Source organism: Budorcas taxicolor, chromosome 18, assembly GCF_023091745.1.
Source record: "Budorcas taxicolor isolate Tak-1 chromosome 18, Takin1.1, whole genome shotgun sequence".
NCBI lineage: Eukaryota > Metazoa > Chordata > Mammalia > Artiodactyla > Bovidae > Budorcas > Budorcas taxicolor.
The window spans coordinates 57,043,853-57,062,779 of NC_068927.1; the positions used below are offsets into that span (position 1 = coordinate 57,043,853).

The 18,927-nt window shown below is 53.2% G+C and overlaps 2 protein-coding genes across 4 annotated transcripts; one reads left to right on the forward strand and one right to left on the reverse strand.

Annotated features, from left to right (window-relative positions):
- The first annotated feature begins 499 nt into the window (after nt 1–499).
- Nucleotides 500–5,544, forward strand: CD37 (CD37 molecule). Its single transcript, XM_052655351.1, has 8 exons — nt 500–633; nt 736–808; nt 1,827–1,951; nt 2,079–2,153; nt 2,668–2,772; nt 3,475–3,711; nt 4,052–4,135; nt 5,176–5,544. The coding sequence occupies exons 1-8, from the start codon at nt 565–567 to the stop codon at nt 5,251–5,253; spliced, it is 846 nt and encodes a 281-aa protein (XP_052511311.1). The 5' UTR covers nt 500–564; the 3' UTR covers nt 5,254–5,544.
- A 46-nt stretch (nt 5,545–5,590) lies between these two features.
- TEAD2 (TEA domain transcription factor 2) lies at nt 5,591–18,713 on the reverse strand. 3 transcript variants are annotated; one of them, XM_052655348.1, is made up of 12 exons: nt 17,866–18,711; nt 17,416–17,480; nt 16,878–16,940; nt 15,754–15,765; nt 15,417–15,524; nt 15,259–15,317; nt 12,785–12,849; nt 11,590–11,738; nt 8,899–9,072; nt 7,687–7,848; nt 6,867–7,019; nt 5,591–6,377 (listed from the first exon to the last, which is right to left on the reverse strand). In XM_052655348.1, the coding sequence occupies exons 1-12, from the start codon at nt 18,095–18,097 to the stop codon at nt 6,264–6,266; spliced, it is 1,356 nt and encodes a 451-aa protein (XP_052511308.1). In that variant the 5' UTR covers nt 18,098–18,711; the 3' UTR covers nt 5,591–6,263. The 3 variants fall into 3 exon arrangements, with proteins under 3 accessions (XP_052511308.1, XP_052511309.1, XP_052511310.1); XM_052655349.1 differs by lacking the exon at nt 15,754–15,765 and having other exon boundaries at nt 17,866–18,710; XM_052655350.1 differs by lacking the exons at nt 15,417–15,524; nt 15,754–15,765 and having other exon boundaries at nt 17,866–18,713.
- Nucleotides 18,714–18,927: the final 214 nt, after the last annotated feature.

Below are 18,927 nucleotides of genomic sequence, written 5' to 3' on the forward strand. Positions count from 1 at the left end.
TAGAGGTATAGAGAGTGAATCCGATCCACGGAGAAAAGAACAGAGACCCAGAGACTGCAAAAGCCAGGAAGTGGTGGGGGGTGGGGGGAGGGCAGAGATGAATGCAGAGATGGCAGAGCTTTGCAGGCAGTGAGGTCAGAGTGTCTGTGAGGTCGGCTGCTGTCCAGGGCCAGCCTGGGGTCCTGGTGCCCAGAGTAGGTGGGCTGCAAGTACCCCAGGATGCCCTATGGGTCCCCCAGCCTGAGCCATGGAGATCTGGGAGGAACTGCCTGGCGTGTCCTTGGTGCCCATCAATTTCAAGGCCCCTCAGGTACTGGGGTGTGCGTCCCAGTGGGGCAGGCAAGGGGAGATGGGGATGAAGACCCAGAAGAAAGTCACCCTGCATGTAGAGAGGCGGGGGGTGGGGCTCCAGCCCCAGCACTTCCTCTTTCTCTGAGTTCTTCCTTTCTCTTCTGTCTCGGCCTCTCCCCCTCTCTCTCTCAAGGTCTCTCTGCCTGTTCTCCCTACTGCCACCACCCCTTCTGTCCTGTCCCTCCCACCGGTGTCTCACCCCTCTAGGAGAAGATGTCAGCCCACGATGGCTGCCTCAGCCTTGTCAAGTACCTCCTCTTCGTCTTCAACCTCTTCTTCTTCGTAAGTTGCCTCTTGGCTCTGGAGCCCAGGCCCCAGCCCCTGCCGTAGCCACCCCATTTCATTTCCCTGTGTCGCCCACTAGCCATACTCTCCTCTCCCCAGGTCCTAGGCAGTCTTATCTTCTGCTTCGGCATCTGGATACTCATCGACAAAACCAGCTTCGTGTCCTTCGTGGGTAAGGGGACTGAGGCAGTCCGGGGCTGGGTGGGGACATTGTTGGGGGGGTTGGAGCGGTCTTCCTGGAGCAGATATGAACAGGGCTCCACTCCTAGGGGACTCCTAGGGTCTCCCTCATCCCAGGGAGGCCCACGGTGCCCAGCTTTCTTGTCTGATCTTAGGCTCTGCTCCACTCCTTGCTATGGCCACAACTTCTGAGCCTCAGCTTCTTCCTCTGGCAAATGAGTTGTGCATACCAATAACAATAATAGTGGCCATTTCTCAGGCACTTAGGTGCCAGACAGCTAAGTGTTGCATCTTAGGTGACAAGTAGGTGTCAGATCTTGGGCAGAGATGCTTATCAGATTCTCCCATAAGTCTTCCCTCTCTTGAGGTTCAGAGAGGGGAAGTCACTGGATGTCACACAGCAAGGAAATAGAAAAGCAGATTAACACTAATAATCATTGCAGGAAAATAACACTGGGGTAGTAGTCAAAATCCCAATAACTCATGTTTAATAAATGTTTATAAGATTTATTAAATATGAGGAGGCCTAGAGGACTGGTATAGAGGAACGGACTGAACACATGTCTCCCATGTGTTCCTCAAAACAACTCTAGGAAATAGATATCATTATCCCCTAGGTCTCAGGAGGTTTAGGTGGCTGATCCAATGTTGCAGAACAAGTGATGAGGCTGAAACTACCAAGGGTGAGGAGGGGCTGAAGGAGGAGAGACTGAGAACAAGAGGGAAAGACAGAGACCAGGAAGAAAGAGGGACAGAGATCCAGAAAGAAGGGAACACAGACCTAAAGACAGAGAGGGCCAGAGACCAGAGAGAGGTGGGAAGAATTCCAGGAGGCAGAGATTCAGTGTAGGACAGGGACAGAGACTCAAGAGAAAAAGATGCCGGGAGCCCAGGAAGAGGCCCCCTCCCCCAGGTTACTGTTCCCCATCTGGGAGAGGTGTGGGTGGGGAATGGGGCTGTCTGGAGCTGTGCACATGGAGCCCAACGTCACTGCCTCTCATCTCCCCCAGGCTTGTCCTTCATGCCCTTGCAGATCTGGTCCAAGGTCCTGGCCGTCTCAGGAGTCCTCACCATGGGCCTTGCCCTCCTGGGCTGTGTGGGGGCCCTGAAGGAGTTCCGCTGCCTCCTGGGCCTGGTGAGTTCCCCTCCACCCTTCCACCTCTAGGATCGTTCACATCTTGTCCTTAAATAGAGCCCTGGCAGCCCCTTCATCCTGGAGAGTTCAGCCTGACCTGCCCACTCTGTCTTCCTCCCTGCTCCAGTATTTTGGGACACTTCTGCTCCTGTTTGCCACACAGATCACCCTAGGAATCCTCATCTCCACTCAGAGAGTCCAGGTGAGCTCACCTTCTCCTCTCCTCACCTGAGCTAGTGGGTGGGGAGGGGGAGAGTGGAAAAAGACAGAAGCAAAGGCAGACAGAGGCTAACACAGACAAAGATAAATAAGAGAGATAGAGAAGACAAAGTCAGAGACTGGTAGAGAGACACAGAGAAGGATCTAGAGACAGAGAGGGTCAGAGAAAGACTCACCAACACAAAGGAAGACAGAGATCCAAAGGGAAACAGAAGTGAGGAAAGAAAACACTTGGAGAAACAGCTCCAAGAAAGAGACAGAAACTTAATGAGATCGCGGGAGACAGTGGAGACACAGAAAGACAAACGGTAGAAACAGGCAGAGAGCGGTTTGGAGGGATAGAGACATAGCTAGCCATTCAGTGAAACACCGAGGCTGCCACGAAGATGCTCAGAGACTACCAGAGGCTGGAACGGCTACGGAGTGGCTGGAGTGGGTTGGAGCAGAGGGCAGTGGGGAAGTAGGTGGGGGATTCAGCCTCACTCTCGGCCTGTCAGCTGAAGAGGAAAGTGAAGGACGTTGTACAGAAGACCATCCAAACCTACCGCGCTCACCCGGAGGAGACGGCAGCGGAGGAGAGCTGGGACTACGTGCAGTTCCAGGTGCGTGAGGCCCCGCCCACCAGGATCCTTCCCTCTAGCTCTGGGATTCTGACTTGGCTCCGCCCTCTGCCTGGAGGAGACTTGGCCCCGACGGGATCCGAGCCCCCAGCTCTAGGACCCTAACGTAACCCTACCCACCCAAGCCACCTCCAGCCCATGGCGACTTGGCCCAGTCTCCCAGCTCCCAACCCCTGCAGTGACTCCGCCCCCTGGCTCGACAGGACTCCGCCCTCAGTCCCAAGGCCCTAGCCTGACCCCACTCCCTGCCCAGTAGTGACTCTGGTTCCCAAGGGACCAGGCCCAGGTGAGATTCCTTTCCCTGGTCACTCACCCGGGCCCCACTCTCCCATCCATTTTCCCCCTACTTACAGCTGGTTTGTGCTGCCTACCCAATCCTCCAAAGCACGATTCTGCGGCTCTTTCCCCAGGCCCAAGACCCCCGCCCCCGTGACTCCTTCCTCCCAACCTCATGTACCCCTACTGTCCCTTGGCCCTGCTGTGACCCCACCCCAGCCCACAGTTCTGTTAGCCCTCTACTCCCCAATATGACCCAGTACCCAGTCACACCCATCACCTAGTCCCCTCATCCCCCAAAGCATCTTGCATCTCTCTAGTCCTTGTTCCTCTGACTTTGTTGTTGTAGTTGCTTTACAATGTTGTGTTAACTTCTGCTGTACCCTGTTCCTCTGACTCTTCTCTCAGCTGCGCTGCTGTGGCTGGGAGTCTCCTCAGGACTGGTTCCATATCCCCAGCATGAGAAGCAACGAGTCCGAAGGGGACCGCGTGCCCTGCTCCTGCTATAACTCATCGGCGACCAACGACTCCACAATCTTCGATAAGATCTCCTTCCCCCAGTTCAGCCGGCTCGGATCACTGGCGCGGCCCCGACACAATGCAGAAGTTTGCTCGGTCCCCGCGAATAGCTACATCTACCAACAGGTGGGGAGGATGTGGAGCGCAGGACCAGAGGGGTCTGACAGGGTGGGGCTACGGGAAAGGGCTGTGCTACAACAGGGGCAGAACCCCTACAAGGGGCGGGATCTTTGGGAAGGGCGGGGCCTAAAGAAAAGGCCCAGGCGAAAGGGTAGGATCTGGAATGCTGATACCTGGGGATGGGGTCTTCGGCTTGGACGGACTGAAGCCCAGAAACTAGAGACCACTGATAACTAGGGAATGGGGTGGTACCTGAAAGAGGGGTTAAGGCTGGACTGAGGACAGTGGGCCCCGGGCTTGAGAACCCCAAAAGGAACCTACCTATAACCTATCCCTGTATCCCCAGGGCTGCGAACGGAGTCTCTCCAACTGGTTGACCAACAACCTCATCTCCATAGTGGGCATTTGTCTCGGCGTGGGTCTACTCGAGGTGATCTGGTCCCGCCCCCACTCGCGATTGGCCTAGATGGCCATGCCCCAAATTGCATGTCCAACCAGTCTCTGGGAAAGGCGCATGCATTGATAGAACTACAGCCAATCCAGGCCTTTCTGGGACTCCACCTGGCCTGGCCTCTGTGAGCCCTGATTGGTTGCACGGAGGAGCAGGCGTTCCCGCCCTTCCTCACGAGGCTCCCATTGGTCCTCCTTGATATCTGCGGATATACCTTGCTATTGGCCGCAATCTCCCCCTTTCCCCGCAGGTGAGTGTAGCCGGGCTGAGCCTGCTATTACCGCACAGCCTGTTGCACCGCGAACCCCAGCCGCAGGTGCCGGGTGCCTACAATTCGAGCTCCGGGCCACGCCCGAGCACCGAAGGCAACGGTGGGCGCAGCGGCGTGCTGAGCAACAGCGGGCGTAGCGGCAGTCTGTGGGGTGGCTGGGGCATGGCGGACGCCTGCCCCAACTGGGGGGACAAGGCCCTGCTGGGCAAGCTGCCCAAGGTGCTGGGGCCCTGGTCGCTTTGGGATCAAGACGAGGAACAACTTGAGACCGGGAGCACAGGCGCAGAGATGGAGGCCGAGATGGAATTAGAGGCAGAGACGGAGGAGGAGATAGATGAGCCTCCAGAATAAAGCACCCTGGGCTTTCTCCAGATCACACTCCTTCTCAGACTCTAGACCCTATGCTAGACGGAGCTGGGCTCCCCCTACCCCACCCTATTCGCCCTTCTTGCTTCAAACTCTATTCCCACCCCTCCCCAGCCTGCCCATATCTTTGGTGTCCCCACCCAATTACCCCTAGCCCTTTTACACTAATGCCACCCCATTCTCCAAACTGCCGTCCCTGAGTCTTTCACCACCAGACCCATCTCCTACCTACTCCCTTCTCCACAAGTCCCAAGGTGAAGCCCCGCCCAACTCGCGGGTCCTCGTTTTCTGCCTCTGGCCATCCCCTAGATTTTTTTCTCTAGAGACCCCTCGACTCTCCTGGCACCCTCTCGACCTCTGACCACGTCTCCTTTCTCTGTAGCTCAGCTTCATGACGCTCTCCATATTCCTGTGCAGAAACCTGGACCACGTCTACGATCGGCTCGCTCGGTACCGCTAGGCCCCGCTCTTCCCCAAGCCCCACCCCGACCCCCTCAAGTGTCCAGGGTATTTAGTTCCCTGTCGCCTGTAAATATTTGTTTAATCCCCAGTTGGCCCCAGCCACTGAGCCCTCATTCCCCTCGAGGGCCCAGGTGTCTGCCTTTCCCGCTGCTGTCACCTGCCCGCCCCCCAACCCGTGGGACGTGGGGTTTCCGGCCACCAGCTTCCTGCCCCGAAAGATACCTCATTTCCTTGCCTCAGCTGTCAGCCTACCACCTCCCACTAGATTTATTTTTAGCCCAAGCCCCAAATAAATCCCCTACGTTTTGGTAAAAATAGCTTTATCCTCTGTCAAAACACAAACCAACACATTTGGGGGGCAGGGCGTGGGGGGTGGGGGGAGAGGAGAGGGAGGCAACACAGTCTAGCCCCACAGCACATTTAGAAGAGGGCATGAGATTAAAAAGCCTCACCCCACTGCTTGCCCAGCTGAGAAAAAGTCACGACCCTAACACCCACTTATAAATATCTCGTTATATTAAAAAAAATAATAATATATTTCCAGGGCCCACCTGACTCTGCCCCTGCACAGAAAAGGTTAACCTTCAATATTCGATATCAGGGTTCCCGGGATGGAGGTGATAAGAAGAGGGAGATTGAGAAGAGGGTGATGTGGAAAAACAGGGAGGGACGAGCCCATGTGTCACTGGGGCCCTCCAAAACATCCAGAACAAAGAAAAGGGAGGGCACCTGTCAGAGACAGAAACCAGTGCTATCCCAGGGGTTGTCTCACTCCTGTCCTCAGTGCCTAATGCTCTGGGGTGATCTGTCCTTTCAGACACCCCTGTGAGGTTCCAAGATCAGGATCCATCCTCCCCTCTCAGTCCCAGCCCATTCCACTCACCACCCAGCTTTTACAGTCCTAACAGGGAGCAGTCCCCTCCCCACGTAAGAAGCATGGGGAAAGCTGGAGGTCCTGCCTGGGAGGAGAGGGTATTCTGGAGGGTGAGCCACTTTTGGGGTCCCCCTTCAGTCCCTGACCAGGCGATAAATGTGGTGCTGGGCCCCCCGCTCACTGGTGGAGACTTCAAAGACGTAGGCGGTGCAGAGCAACAGTTCCTGGGTGTCTCTGTTTGTCACCACCTGTCAAGGAGGCCAGGAGAAAGGGGTTTATGCTTGGACCCCCCAGCCGAGATGTCATGGCATAAGGGGTCCCCACCATATCATGTTCCCCCAGGTCGACAGGATGCCCCACATGCCAGGCTCTAGGTCTGAGGGTCTGCAGGCAGGGGCCTCACATCAGATGGTGTATCATGTTACAGGGTCATCACACTCCCAGAGTTAAAGGGCGTCCTACCATACATTAACATGTTCCATGGGCTAAGGCTAGGTTCCCTGTGAAGGGGGGGGTCCCCTAAGCTGAAGATCCACTGTAGGGCGTCCTTCAGGTCAGCTTTCCTCTTATGAGAATGCTGTGGAACCCCCACCATATCAGTTTCCTGGGTAAAGGGGTCTCCTAAGCGAAGGGTCAAGAGTGAGGTGCCCCCGTGTCAGTTTCACAGGCTGAGGGTCAGTCGTGGGCACTCCCCTCCACATCAGGGGCCCTGCTCAGGCAGGGAACCAGCGCATCACCTGCAGGATGGTGAAGTTCTCCAGGACGCTGTTCATCATATAACGCTCGGGCAGCTGCCGCAATTTGTGCAGAAAATTCACCAGGTACTCGCACATGGGTGAGCGCAGCAGGCGGTACACGAACCTTCCGTCCTCCAGCTGGGCACGCTCCGTCTGAACCAGGGGTTGGGAAAGTAGGGAGGACAGTGACTCAGAGACACAGGGGTTCACCCCCAGAGTCCAAACCCACTCTGTGCGACTTCTCAGATGCCACACCCACTCCCCACTGCCATCTTCTCTCCATCGCCCCATCCGCAGTGACCAAAGATGAAAGCTTTAAACCCTCAGGTACCCAGTTCAGGATTACTGAGCCAGCCTCTCAGAGCTGTCCTCTGAACCCTCAAAGACCTCTGAACTCATGTGATCTCCAGGTCCTCAGATACCCTCAAACCCTCCAGAGATCCCTCCATGAGCTCTCCAAAGCCTGTATGATCTCTGTACTTGAGACCCCCTCAAGACCTCAGCAACCTCTAAGTGTGACCCCTAACTGCCTTGCCCTGAGGATTCTTCCATATCCACAAGAACTGTTTGAATCTTAGTGACAGTAAATCTCTGTACCACACAGTAACCTTAAACCCTCAAAGTGACCCCTATAGATAACTTTGGAACTCCATATTAGCTCTAAGTCCATGTGTGAAAGAGGCTAGGGTACCCCCACCCCACCATGCAGACCCCCAAAGGCCCAGAGCTGTTGTAGCTCCTGGTCCATTTAGTCTGCGCCCTCCCGAGTAGCAGGTGGCTGGGTGCCTACCCACCCAGAGCGCCACCCCTCCAGCCTCACCTCCACCTTCTCCACCACCTGCTTGCCGAAGGAGCAGACCTTGGAGGAACAGGTGAGGGTCATGTGTTCCAGGCTCTCATACTGGCTGCTCACTCCATAGAAGCCACCGCTGCTGCCGCCTGCCCCCACCTCCTCACCACTCGGGCCCCAGTTCAAGTCCGCCTGGGGGATGGGGAGGTATAGGCAAGTTGGAAGGGATGGCCCTTATAAACAGTGGGAACTCTTCTCAAGTAGGAACTCTGCCCCACAGCCTGGTGGCGCCTATTGCTTTGCAATCACCCATCTCTCTTCTTTAACAAAGTCCCCACCTCTCCAGTTTCGGGAAAAAAAACCCACCCTTCCTTCCAGCAGTTGGGTCCCCCAATGTCCCTGACCCTCTCTCCCCGGTAACTTCCCCATCAAAGAGGCCCGGAATTCAAGTTTTTCTCCTGAAATCTCCAGCTCAGGAGCTCAGCCCCTGCCAAGAGCCTGGTTAATAAGGAGGTAGTTATTCCCTAGCAACCAGAGGCTCTCCCTCAAGGCCCTTCATGACCCTGGTTGCTAAGACAAGCACCTACTCCCTAGCAGCAGGGCCTGGTGAGGTCTGGGGAAGCCCGACGCCTCTCTGGAAAACTCTACCAGGCCCTTTCAGCCAATTCTCAGAGGTCAGATCCCGTCATAATCCCAGTGGCCAGGTGGACAAACAGCCCAGGGTTCGAACCCTCACCCCTTGCAGCGGAAGCATGGAGTCTCAACCACCGGACTGCCAGGGAAGTCCAAAGGCCAGACATTCTTAGCAACAGGGCCTGGTGGATCCCAGCAAAGCCTCATCCTCTCTTTAGAAACCAAACACTCCAGGATTCATTTGCTAAGGGGATGGGGCCATTCATCAGCAACGAGGCTTGGTGTGGTCAGGTGGGACACAGGGAAATCTGAAATGCCACAAGCCAATCCCCAGGGCCATATCAGTCGCACGACTGGGTATGGCAAAGTCTAGTGGAGTCTGCGGAGGATGTAGGTCCCCACACCTGCACTGGTCCCATCCATCCCGCCCTGTGGGCAAAACTCCTTCCTGTTCCTTGCTGCTAAGGGAGCTGACACTGGGAGCCATGAGAACTGGTAAGGCTCAGGCTGACCTGGGCAGGTCCTGAGACTGTCTCCCTTAGAGCCAGTGGCCTGAGCCGGGAGGCCACGTGATTTATGAGCCCTTTTGTTTGTGGTGGGGGAACTCACCCAGAATTTGACCAGGAAGAAGGCATGGGGAGGCCCGCGATCATACAGCTCCCGCAGACCACCCTTTTTCTCGGGGAATTTGTCGTAGATCTGCCGGACGTCCACACTCTCGAGGGGGGGCGCTCCAGGGCTGGGGCAGTGCTGGCTGATGTGTACAAACAGGTGCCTCTGGTACTGAGGAGGGACGGCCAGGGGTAAGGAGTGGGAGGCGGGCTGGACCCCCAGTCCTCACTGCCCAAGCACATCCCTCACCCCATCACCATCTGCCACAGCTCCTGCTAACTGTTCCACTGGGTCCAGCTCTCAGGCACCGTCCCCACTCCCTGCTGCCCTTTTACTCCCCCGGTCCCTCAGTCCCCAAGCCCTGTCCTTAGTGCCCAGTTCTCTGCCCTGTCCCCACAGCCCTTTCCTCTCCCACCCTCACTCCAGCCTTCTCCTTGGCCTCCCAGCCTCCAATCTCTCCTCACCAGTTCATCGCTCACATGGCTCCAGAGCTGACCAACCCTGCTCATAATCCTCCCATGGCTCCCCAGTGCCTCCCAGGACAAAGCCCACAGCCCCTCAACCTGACCCTATATTTAAAAAGTTTTCATCGATGGATGGATGGGAATCCACACAGCCCACATCAGAACTTCCTATCTGTTCCTTTTTTTTTTTTGGCTGCACCAGGTCTTAGTTGCCGTATGTGGGATCCTCAATCTTTGCTGTGGCATGTGGGATTTTTAGCTGTGGCATGTGGGATCTAGTTCCCTGACCAGGGATTGAGCTCGGGCCCCCTGCTTTGGGAGCGTGGACTCTCAACTAGTGGACCACCAGGGAAGTCCCTCTGTTTCTATTCTTATCACTTCTGTTCATACCCTGAAAATATTCCCCTTCTTCTTTTCCAGAACTAACCCTCCTCTGATCTTCCCAGGCTCAAGTCCATCCAAATCTGCCTTTTCCTGGAAGCCTCCCTGGATAGCAATCAGATGGCATCTCTTTACCCTCCCTTTCCCATGGTTCCCCATAACCCTCTAGACAAAGCCTGGGTCCCTCACTCAGCTTGGCAATGTCAGCTTCTCCAGAACCAGCTCCCACCATATTCAATTATTTGTTTTCCTGAAAACTTAATGCTGTGTCTATCTCTGTGTCTGAAGCATCCAGTTCCTGACATGGCAAAATCCTATGTAACCCTCAAAACTCAACTCAAATGTTGTCATCTCAGGGATGTCTTCACTCACTCCTCAGATATGATTCCTCTGTACACTCAGAAACACATGAGCTTCCCCTATCCCAGCACATACTTGACATCTATCAAAACTGCAGGCACTATTCTGGGTCCCAGGGCTACAAGGCAAAGTCTCTGACCTCAGGGAGCTACTGGCAGAAACAGGAAAATTTTTACATCTTTCCATATATGATAGAACCTTCAGAGAGTGATGTATGCTATGAAAAACTAAAGCACAGGGATGAGGGGAAGAGTGATGGTAGCTGGCATTTCCATAAAGTGGCTTGGGAAAGCCCATCTGAGAAGATAATCAAGCAAAGCAATGAATGGGTGGAAGGAGAGAATGGGGATATCTGAGAAAAGCACATCCAGGTGCAAAGGCTCTGAACCAGGAGCGGGTATGGCATGTTTCCAAGCGGGCGTGGAGGTCGGTATGGCCAGACCAGAGTAAACAAAGGTGAGAGGAAAGGAGGTAAGATCAGAACAGGAACGAGGGTCAGACCACCCAGAGCCTTGGAGACAACTGAAGGACTCTAGCTTTTGCTCCAAGTGAGACGGGAGGGTTTTAACCTGATCTGACTTGGGTTTTACCAGGACCACGATATACAGAAACTGGTGTTTAGATCACTGTGGCAGATACTGCTGTGTTTACAAACCCCATTTCCTTTTCCCACCACTAAACTACACTTCCCAGGCTCCTTTGCAGTTAGATGTGACCGTGTGACTAAGTTCTGCCCAATGGGATGTGAGCAGACCTGATAGTTGCCACATCCAACCCAGATTCATAAAACTTGCATAGTTCTTGACTCTTTGCCTTCCACCATCTGCCAGCCAGATGCAGAGCATCCAGCAGCATCTTCTTGAGTCCTAGAAAATGGCAGAGCCACAAAATGAAAGAAGCCTGGATTTCCCAAATCATTCTGTGGAAGGCTCCTAACGACCAGCCATATTGAAATGTTAATGAGTGAGAAACTTCTATGATGTTCAACCCCTACAGGTTGGGAGTTATTACTTCTAAGAGTCAGCCCACTTGAGCTGTTATTGCCACCTGTCTCTATCCTAAGCCAGGAAAGCTCACACCTAGAAGCAGATTTTCTTCCCCAGGTTCCCAGTATCCACCACAAAGCCTAGTGCACAGTTGGCGTTCAAAAATGTTTACTTAATGAATGAGCGATGTCCTGAGGGATTTCTCTGGCTTTCCCAACCCATGACCCCATGACCTTTTAGTAGTTCTCAAAGTGTGGTCCCTGGACCAGCAGCACCAACATCACCTGGTAGCTTGTTAGAAATGCAAATTCTCACATCCTACACCAGATCAACTGAATCAGAAATTTTAGGAGTGGACCTAGCAAACTATGTTTCAACAAGCTCTCCATGTCATTCTGATACATGCTAAAATTGGAGAACCACTGCTTTATGCTTGCCCTTGCTAGAACCCTCTTCATTCCAAAACCCTCCCATGACTATGCCAAAATTGTACTCACAGAGTCAGTTGCATCCGGTGGTTCCACAAAGGCCGAGAACTCCACCAGCTGCAACCGAGCAGTGCCCAGAGCCCGAGCCTGCCAGGCTGGGGGTGATGGGGCAGGTGGGGGCAAAGCGGGAGGTGAGAGGGCTTGGGGGGGCTCGTACCCTGGAGAGAGAGAAGAACAAACAGTAAAAATTGCTAATATTGATTGACTCTGTCAAGCACTGTTCTCTCTTGCCTGCCGCCTCTTAGAAGCTGAAAAAGCTAAATACTCACTTTCCCAGCCTCCCTTGCAGCTAGAGGTGGCCATGTGACACAGTCCTGACCAATGAGACGTTATGGAAAATCTGCTGGGGGGCTTCTGGGAAGGAGTTTCTTCTTGAATGAAAAAGATAGAACTTTTGGAGGAGAGAGCTTTTGGTTCTGGCCAAGTCCTCCTTGGGATGTGATACCTGGAGTCACAACAGCCATCTTGGGATAAGACAGAGGCCACTAGAGAGATGCCAGCCCTGGTACTGCTGAGCTGCTGAACCAGCATAGGAGCAGTCCACCTCCAGACTTTTTGTTACGTGGAATCATAAAGCCTTTACTATTTAAGGCACTATTAATTTGGATATTCTGTAACTTGGAGCCAAAAGCATTCCCACTTGATGAATCTGTGAAACCTGAGAGTTCTTTCACCAATGTGAGTTCTTAGGACCACCCAGCATGGACTTCTGCAAATCATCTTTGCTACCAGGTGGACAGAGCCTGCCAGAGAATGAAGCCACCATAGAGGAAAGCAGAACCAAGCAACTCCTGTTGCTACCATTTGAGTTCCTGTATCCAGCCATGCCTGAAGCCCTAACTCCTGACATGTCAGTTACCTGAACCAATAGAATCTCTCCTTTTTGTTTTTTTTCTTTTTTGGGTCATCTAGCTTGATTTGGATTTTTATCACTTGCAGCTGAAAGAATCTTGATTAATGTATCAATGTCCCTGATATCCTTCAGGTTAGCAAGTGATCAAACATAAACCCAGTAGATCTGGCTACAGAAGCGAGGATCTCAACTACTACAAATTCTGGGACATCTTTCCACACTCCCACAGGCCCTGCCTCAGAGCTAGATCTCAATAAGACAGTATCCCCTAATTCATGGAAGGTAGAAAGAAAGGCAGCTGGAGCTGAGAAGAGAGGGGAAAACAAGAAAGGGTGGAGAAAAGGCTCTTACCTGGGAGGTCAGTAGATGGAGGAGTCAGTGACAAGGAGAACGGTGTCTGCGAGAATGGCTTCACACTGAGGGAGAAAGGAAGCTGGGGGTCAGCAAGAAGGAAAGATGCTAATCATACCAGCTAACAATCACTGAGGCGCCATGGCAAGCCAGACCCTGTGCAAGCACGTTATGGGCACCATTTCCTTGAAGACTCACAGCCTATCAAGGTAGGTATGATGATTGCTCTTCTCATTTTGTATAGGAGGAAACTGAGACAAACAGGGGTCAACTGACCAGCCCAAAGTCACACAGCTGGTATGGCGGAACCTGGGTTCAAACCCAGATCAGCCCCAACCACAAAGCCTGTGATCTTAAGGGGCCCCCAACTTTTCTGGCACCAAGGGCCAGTTTCATGAAGACAATTTTTCTCCAGACCAGAGGTGGGAGGGAGGGGAACAGTTTCTGGATGATTCAAGTACATTACATTTATCGTGTGCTTTATTTCTGCTCCTGCCTACATCAACTCCACCTCAGATCATTAGGCATTAGATCCTGGAACTTGGGGACCCCTGGTCTCGAGGATATTCTGGTACCTCTCACAAAATGGCAGAAAGAGAACACAAATGGGGTCTCAAGAGGTGGGAAGAAAACAAAACGTAGGAAACTTGGAGAAAGAGGAGGCTGAAGGCTCAGGAAGGTGGGGAGAAAAAGACCAGCGGGACATAAGGCCAAAGTTCAGGGTAAGGGATCAGTACAATAGAATCTGAAACAGTGCTGTCCAACTCACAATAGCCAAACATGGAAGCAACCTGTGTGTCCATCAACAGATGAACGGGTGAAGAAAATGTGGTACATATATACAGTGGAATACTACTCAGTCATAAAAAAAAGAATTAAATAATGCCATTTGCAGCCACACGGATAGTCCTAGAGATGATCAGACTACGTGAAGTAAGTCAGACAGAGAAAGAAAAATACTATATTATATCACTTACATGTGGAATCTAAAATGACTCAAATGAACTTATCTACAAAACAGAAGCAGTCACAGACCCAGGGAACAGATTAGCAGATACAAACTATTATATATAGGATGGATAAACAACAAGGTCCTACCACATAGCACAGGGAACTATTTTCAATATCCTCTGATAGACCATAATGGCAAAGAATATGCAAAAGAATGTATATATATGTATAACTGATAACTTTGCTATATACCCAAAACTAACATTGAAAATCAACTATACTTCAATTAAAAAAAAATTTTTTTAATAAACACTCTGAAAAACATAATACTGAGAGAAGAAAACTGGCATATGGATCACACTTCAATTTTGTATTTACATAGGTGATGATTTAATTAACATTCACTGTCCCGCATTTGACTATCAACTCCATAAAGACGGGATCCCAGTACCCAGTGCAATGCGTGCTGAACCACTCTCCTTCCAGCCCAACCTCCTCCCCTGCAAACCTGTGGTTCCTTTGGCCCCCAGAGACTTGTTCAGACAATTTTCTGTGCCCACATACAGCAGTAGCTCCCAATGAACTTTCTTCTCTCCCAGCCTGGATCCCACAGCTTGTCTTTCTCTGGTAACACTCACCATGCTCCTGCCTCACCATCCTGAGGCCACACTGCTCCACCAATGCCCACCTAGCCTGGATCCACTCCCACCTCTCTGGGCTGAAGACTCCATGAGCCTCTGTGGCCCATTTCTAGTCTTCTAGACTCAAGGACAGGGAAGCCTGGCATGCTGCAGTCCATATAGGGTTGCAAAGTGTTGGACAAGACTAAGCAACTGAACAACAAACAGGACTAGAAGCATATCTTATCACCCTCAGGGCTCTCCGAGATGAAAAGGGGCCCATTTCCTTCCTTCTGACCCTGAAAGAAGATAAGGATCCCTGCTCTACCCTCAGGCCCAAGAATCACCTTTATGGGATGAGAATGAGCCTTCCCATGAGCCTCTGGGGCTCCCACTCATTCTTCTGGACCTGCAGAGGTTCCCAACACTTTGGATCTACAACTGCCTTTCCCATGAGCCTCTGGGACTCAGACAATCTCTCTGGGAGGCCACTATCCCCATGGGCATCCTACAAGACTCTCACATTCATCAAATCCCACACTGAGCTCATTTCTGCCCCAAACCCACTCCTCCCCCAAGCTGCACATCTCTGGATGGTCCCACCTACCCCAGTCACCAGCCAGATCCCAAGCACTGTCCTTGCCGCCTCCCTCCTTCTTATCCCAGCAGACCCCAGCCTCATTTCTCCTCCTCCTGTCTCTCTGTCCCCACTCAGACCAGCTCCTCTTCTCCAGACCACTGCCCCAACCGCCTCCCTGGGATCCAAATCCAGACAGCCTGACTCCAGAGCCTACGTTCACAGAGTTAGGAGCTGGAAGGTGGAGCGAGAAAGGTCTGGGCAGGGAGGAGGGAGGGGGTTGTAGGGGGATGGGGAGCAGGTGCTGAGCTGGAATAAGAACTTACTCAGGAACATTCCATGGGGGCCCAGAACTCCCCGACCAAAACTGGAAAAGCTCCGGGGTCTGAAGAAAAGACAAAGAAGGGTGGCGTCAATCAATTTCCTGTTGCAACTGTAACCCCATCCCTCTAGCCCTGAACCCCACAATTCCCACCCAGGCCACCTGAGGACCGGCGGGACCCAGTTTGGCCTGCAGGGAAGGTGCTGAGATGAGCTGGGCAGAGGACATGGTGGCCATTGTCTGGAAAGCCTTGTCCTTGGAAACCTGGTCCTGGAGGAGAGGTTGGAGGTCCATGTTAATGGGGAGTCCCAGTGGATACAGGAAGGGTGGGACAAGGACAAGGCAGGGCAAACCTGGGGAGATGCAGAGCTGGGGAGTCAAGACAAAGCATTGGGGCGGGTTCAGGTCCCTCTCACTACAGCCCCCTGCCCCTCCTGGCCTCCTCAGGAATGTCTGTCTGGGTAAGGAAGCGAGTGGGAGGATGGGCAGGGGGACTTACCACATTCAGGGCCTGCCCATGGGCAGGGGGTTGGGGGTGCCAAAGAAGAAAAGAAAACATAACTTAGCAAAGGAGGCCTGGACTCCTCCCACCCCCACCCCACACACACCTTCCTGCCCTCCCAGCCCCTACAGCCCAGCCACCCTGAGCTGAGCAAAGGGAGGAAGGGGGAGCAAGGGATGAATATGGAACAAGAAATAGAGAAGGCCAAGCCCAGAGGGGGAAAGGGGCTCCCCCATCCAGAATATAAGACAGCAATGGGGGTTTCTAGGTTTCAGAAAGAGCCGGAAGTGGAGGTTTCTGAATATGCAGACCACAGGAAATGAGACTATTAGACCCGGAGGGAAGAGATGCTGAAGGTTTACCAGCCCAGACAGGGCAGAGGAGGAACAGCAAGCTCCAGAAAAGACCAAAGACTGGAAGTGAAGGTTTTCAGACTTAGTAAAGGGAAGGGGACCTTCTGGGTACAAAAAGACCAGGTAGTGGTGGTCCCCAAGTCCTAGGGAAGAGCAAGAAAAGACCTCAACTCGGATGAGAAGAAAAATGAGGATCTCAGGCCAAGAGGGAACAGGAAATCCAGAGGATGCAAAAAAAGAAAAGAAAGAAAGGGATATGAACATCTCCAAAAGGAAATGAAGAATTCTGGGCAGAGAAAGTGCAGGCGGGCCACACAGGAAGATGAACCAGGAGACGAAGAGGAGATCTTCACAGCACAAGGCGGAAAAGAGCCATGAGGATCCCAGGGAGAGAAGAGGGAGGGGAGGGGAAAGAAGACAGGAGCAGTCAGAGGAGAAGTCCAATGCCCCATCCTTCTGGCCTGTCCTAAGCTAAATCTCAGTCCCCCTCTCTCTATAACATTTTTCTACCCAGGGTCTCTGTTCACCCCCTGGCTGGGCCACAAACCCCCCACCTTGGGTCTCTGCTCTCCTGCTCTGTATGCCTCTCTGGGTGACTCTGTCCCCCTCTCCAGGTCTCTGCCCCCACACCCTGGTTCTCCCTCTTTCTCTGGGTATCTACTGCCCTCTCTCTCTCTGGGTCTCTGTCCCCCTCTCTCTTGCCTGTCCTCCTCTCTCAGAGTGCCTGCTTCCCTCTCAAGGTGTCTATCACAGTTCCTTGACCTCTACCTTGAGCTTGGACTGGATTTCCCTCGATTTCCTTCGGGCCAAAACCTGGATGTGACTAGAGACCTGAAGGGAGGGACAAAGAAGCAGAGTCAGGCCACAGCCACTCACGCCTTGCATCCCCTACCCCTTCCCTCCCTCCCTGCCTCCAGATGCCTCCACAAAGCTGGTGAATATGAAAGATGACAAATATACAGAATGGGTCCGTCATCTCAGCGCTTCGGAACAGTTGTGTCCATAAAGACCTTTCTCTTCTTACGAACATTACTAATCATCCCCAGATCCAGTAAATCCAGGTCTTATTTCCCTCTCACACCTTGTTCTCTTTGGCCCTCTGTTCGGTCTTACCCTCTGGTTCCCATGCAACTGCTAACAGAACTATACCAAAATAGGCACAGTTAGTGCACACTAACCAAGGTGCCAAGAGGAGAGACAAAAAGCACATGAATAAGCCTCTCCTCTAACCTGGATCTGCCAGTAGGATGAGAGCCTAATAAAACAAGCCCACCCCAGACAGAAGCCCACCAGACAGTCCTGAAACCTGTTTGCGAGTTCGGGTCTTTCCCGTTCTCAGCTTGATGTAGCGGGCAATCAGCTCATTCCGACCTGAAAAGTCAAGATGGAAGAGAGTTAGACCTTCAGCAGAACTTCCCAACAGAGAAGACACCAGGAAAGGAGAGAGACGCAACATTTCCTCAGCAAGCTGCAGGCTACACAGGAGAGGAGTTATGACTCCAGGCTTTGGAGCCAGGCAGCCTGGGTTCAGATCCCAGTTCTGCCACACACTGGCTCTGTGTGGCCTCAGGCAAATCACTTAGCCTTGCTGGGCTTTGGGTTCCTCATCTGTGCAAACGGTGATGCTAACTCCTACCTGAGTTATCATGAGCACACAGTGTGCTTTTATGTGAACAGTGATTAGAGCTTCCGCCAATGTTCCTTAATATTTTTATTAACCAGTAGGGGCTAAGGCAAAACCGAGGGCTGGACTCACCATACATCTTGCCTTCATCAGACAGGATGATTTTCCGCCGGCCACAGGGCGGGTAGATGGCCAGGGCCTCCTGGAAGCTCTGCTCGATGTCTGGACTCCAGACACCTTCTGCGTCTGGGCCCCCGTCGCCCCCCGCCCCCTCACTGCCGCCGGTGCCCTCCTCGCTTCCTTCCTCACTTCCTGTCCAGCCGCTGCCATCGTCCAGAGGGGCCCCAGCCCGGGGTTCCCCCATCTGGGCCTGGAGGAACACAGAGTTCAGCAAGGTTCCCCGGATCCACCCAGAGAGACCTCAGAACAGAGGTCCAGATCACTGGGTCTGAGGGGAGAGGCTGGGGGCACCTGGACCCCCGGATCTGAGGGAGGAGGGGGCTGGAAGCTGAACTCCTCGATCTGAGGGAAGCAAGAGACTGGGAGCCTGGATTCCTGGGTCTTGGAGAAAAAGGGGCTGGATTTCTGGGGAAGTATAGGGTGAGAGGGTTCTCCTCTGTGTTCTCAGTGGAGCCTGGATTGTGATGAAGTCTTGAAGACCCCAGTACAATGCCTAGGGTCCAGGAGGGCTGAAACTTTGGCTGTGGATTACTGGTTTAAAGAAGATAGGCGTCAGAGCCTAGCTGCAGGGAAGGGGGATGTGGGTGAGATCTTCTCAGTCCCATGCCAAGAACAGGTGCCAGGGTGTGAGCAGCAGCTGCTAGAAAAGGAGGGGCACCGGCCCTAAGAAGGCTGAGGGCAGATCCAGACACAGAGACTCAGAGAGGACAGGGATTCAGAGAGAGGAAACACGGACCTAACTGTCGGGGAACAGAGACCCAGAGGGAGGGGGACCAGAGATCCAGAGACAAGGGGACAGAGACCTAGAGAGAGAAGGACAGAGACTCAGGGCAGAAACTCAAGCCAAAACCAGGAAAGACCCACAGTACCACAGACTGGGGGGCAGGGGCGCCCTGCCATCAGGAGAGCCAGAACAAAGGGCCCAGGCGTCCCCTCCCCCAGTTTCCCACAACCCCTATCAGGGGAGGGACTGGCCAGCGAGGGCGCCTCCCCTCTGGCCCCCAGCCCCGCCCC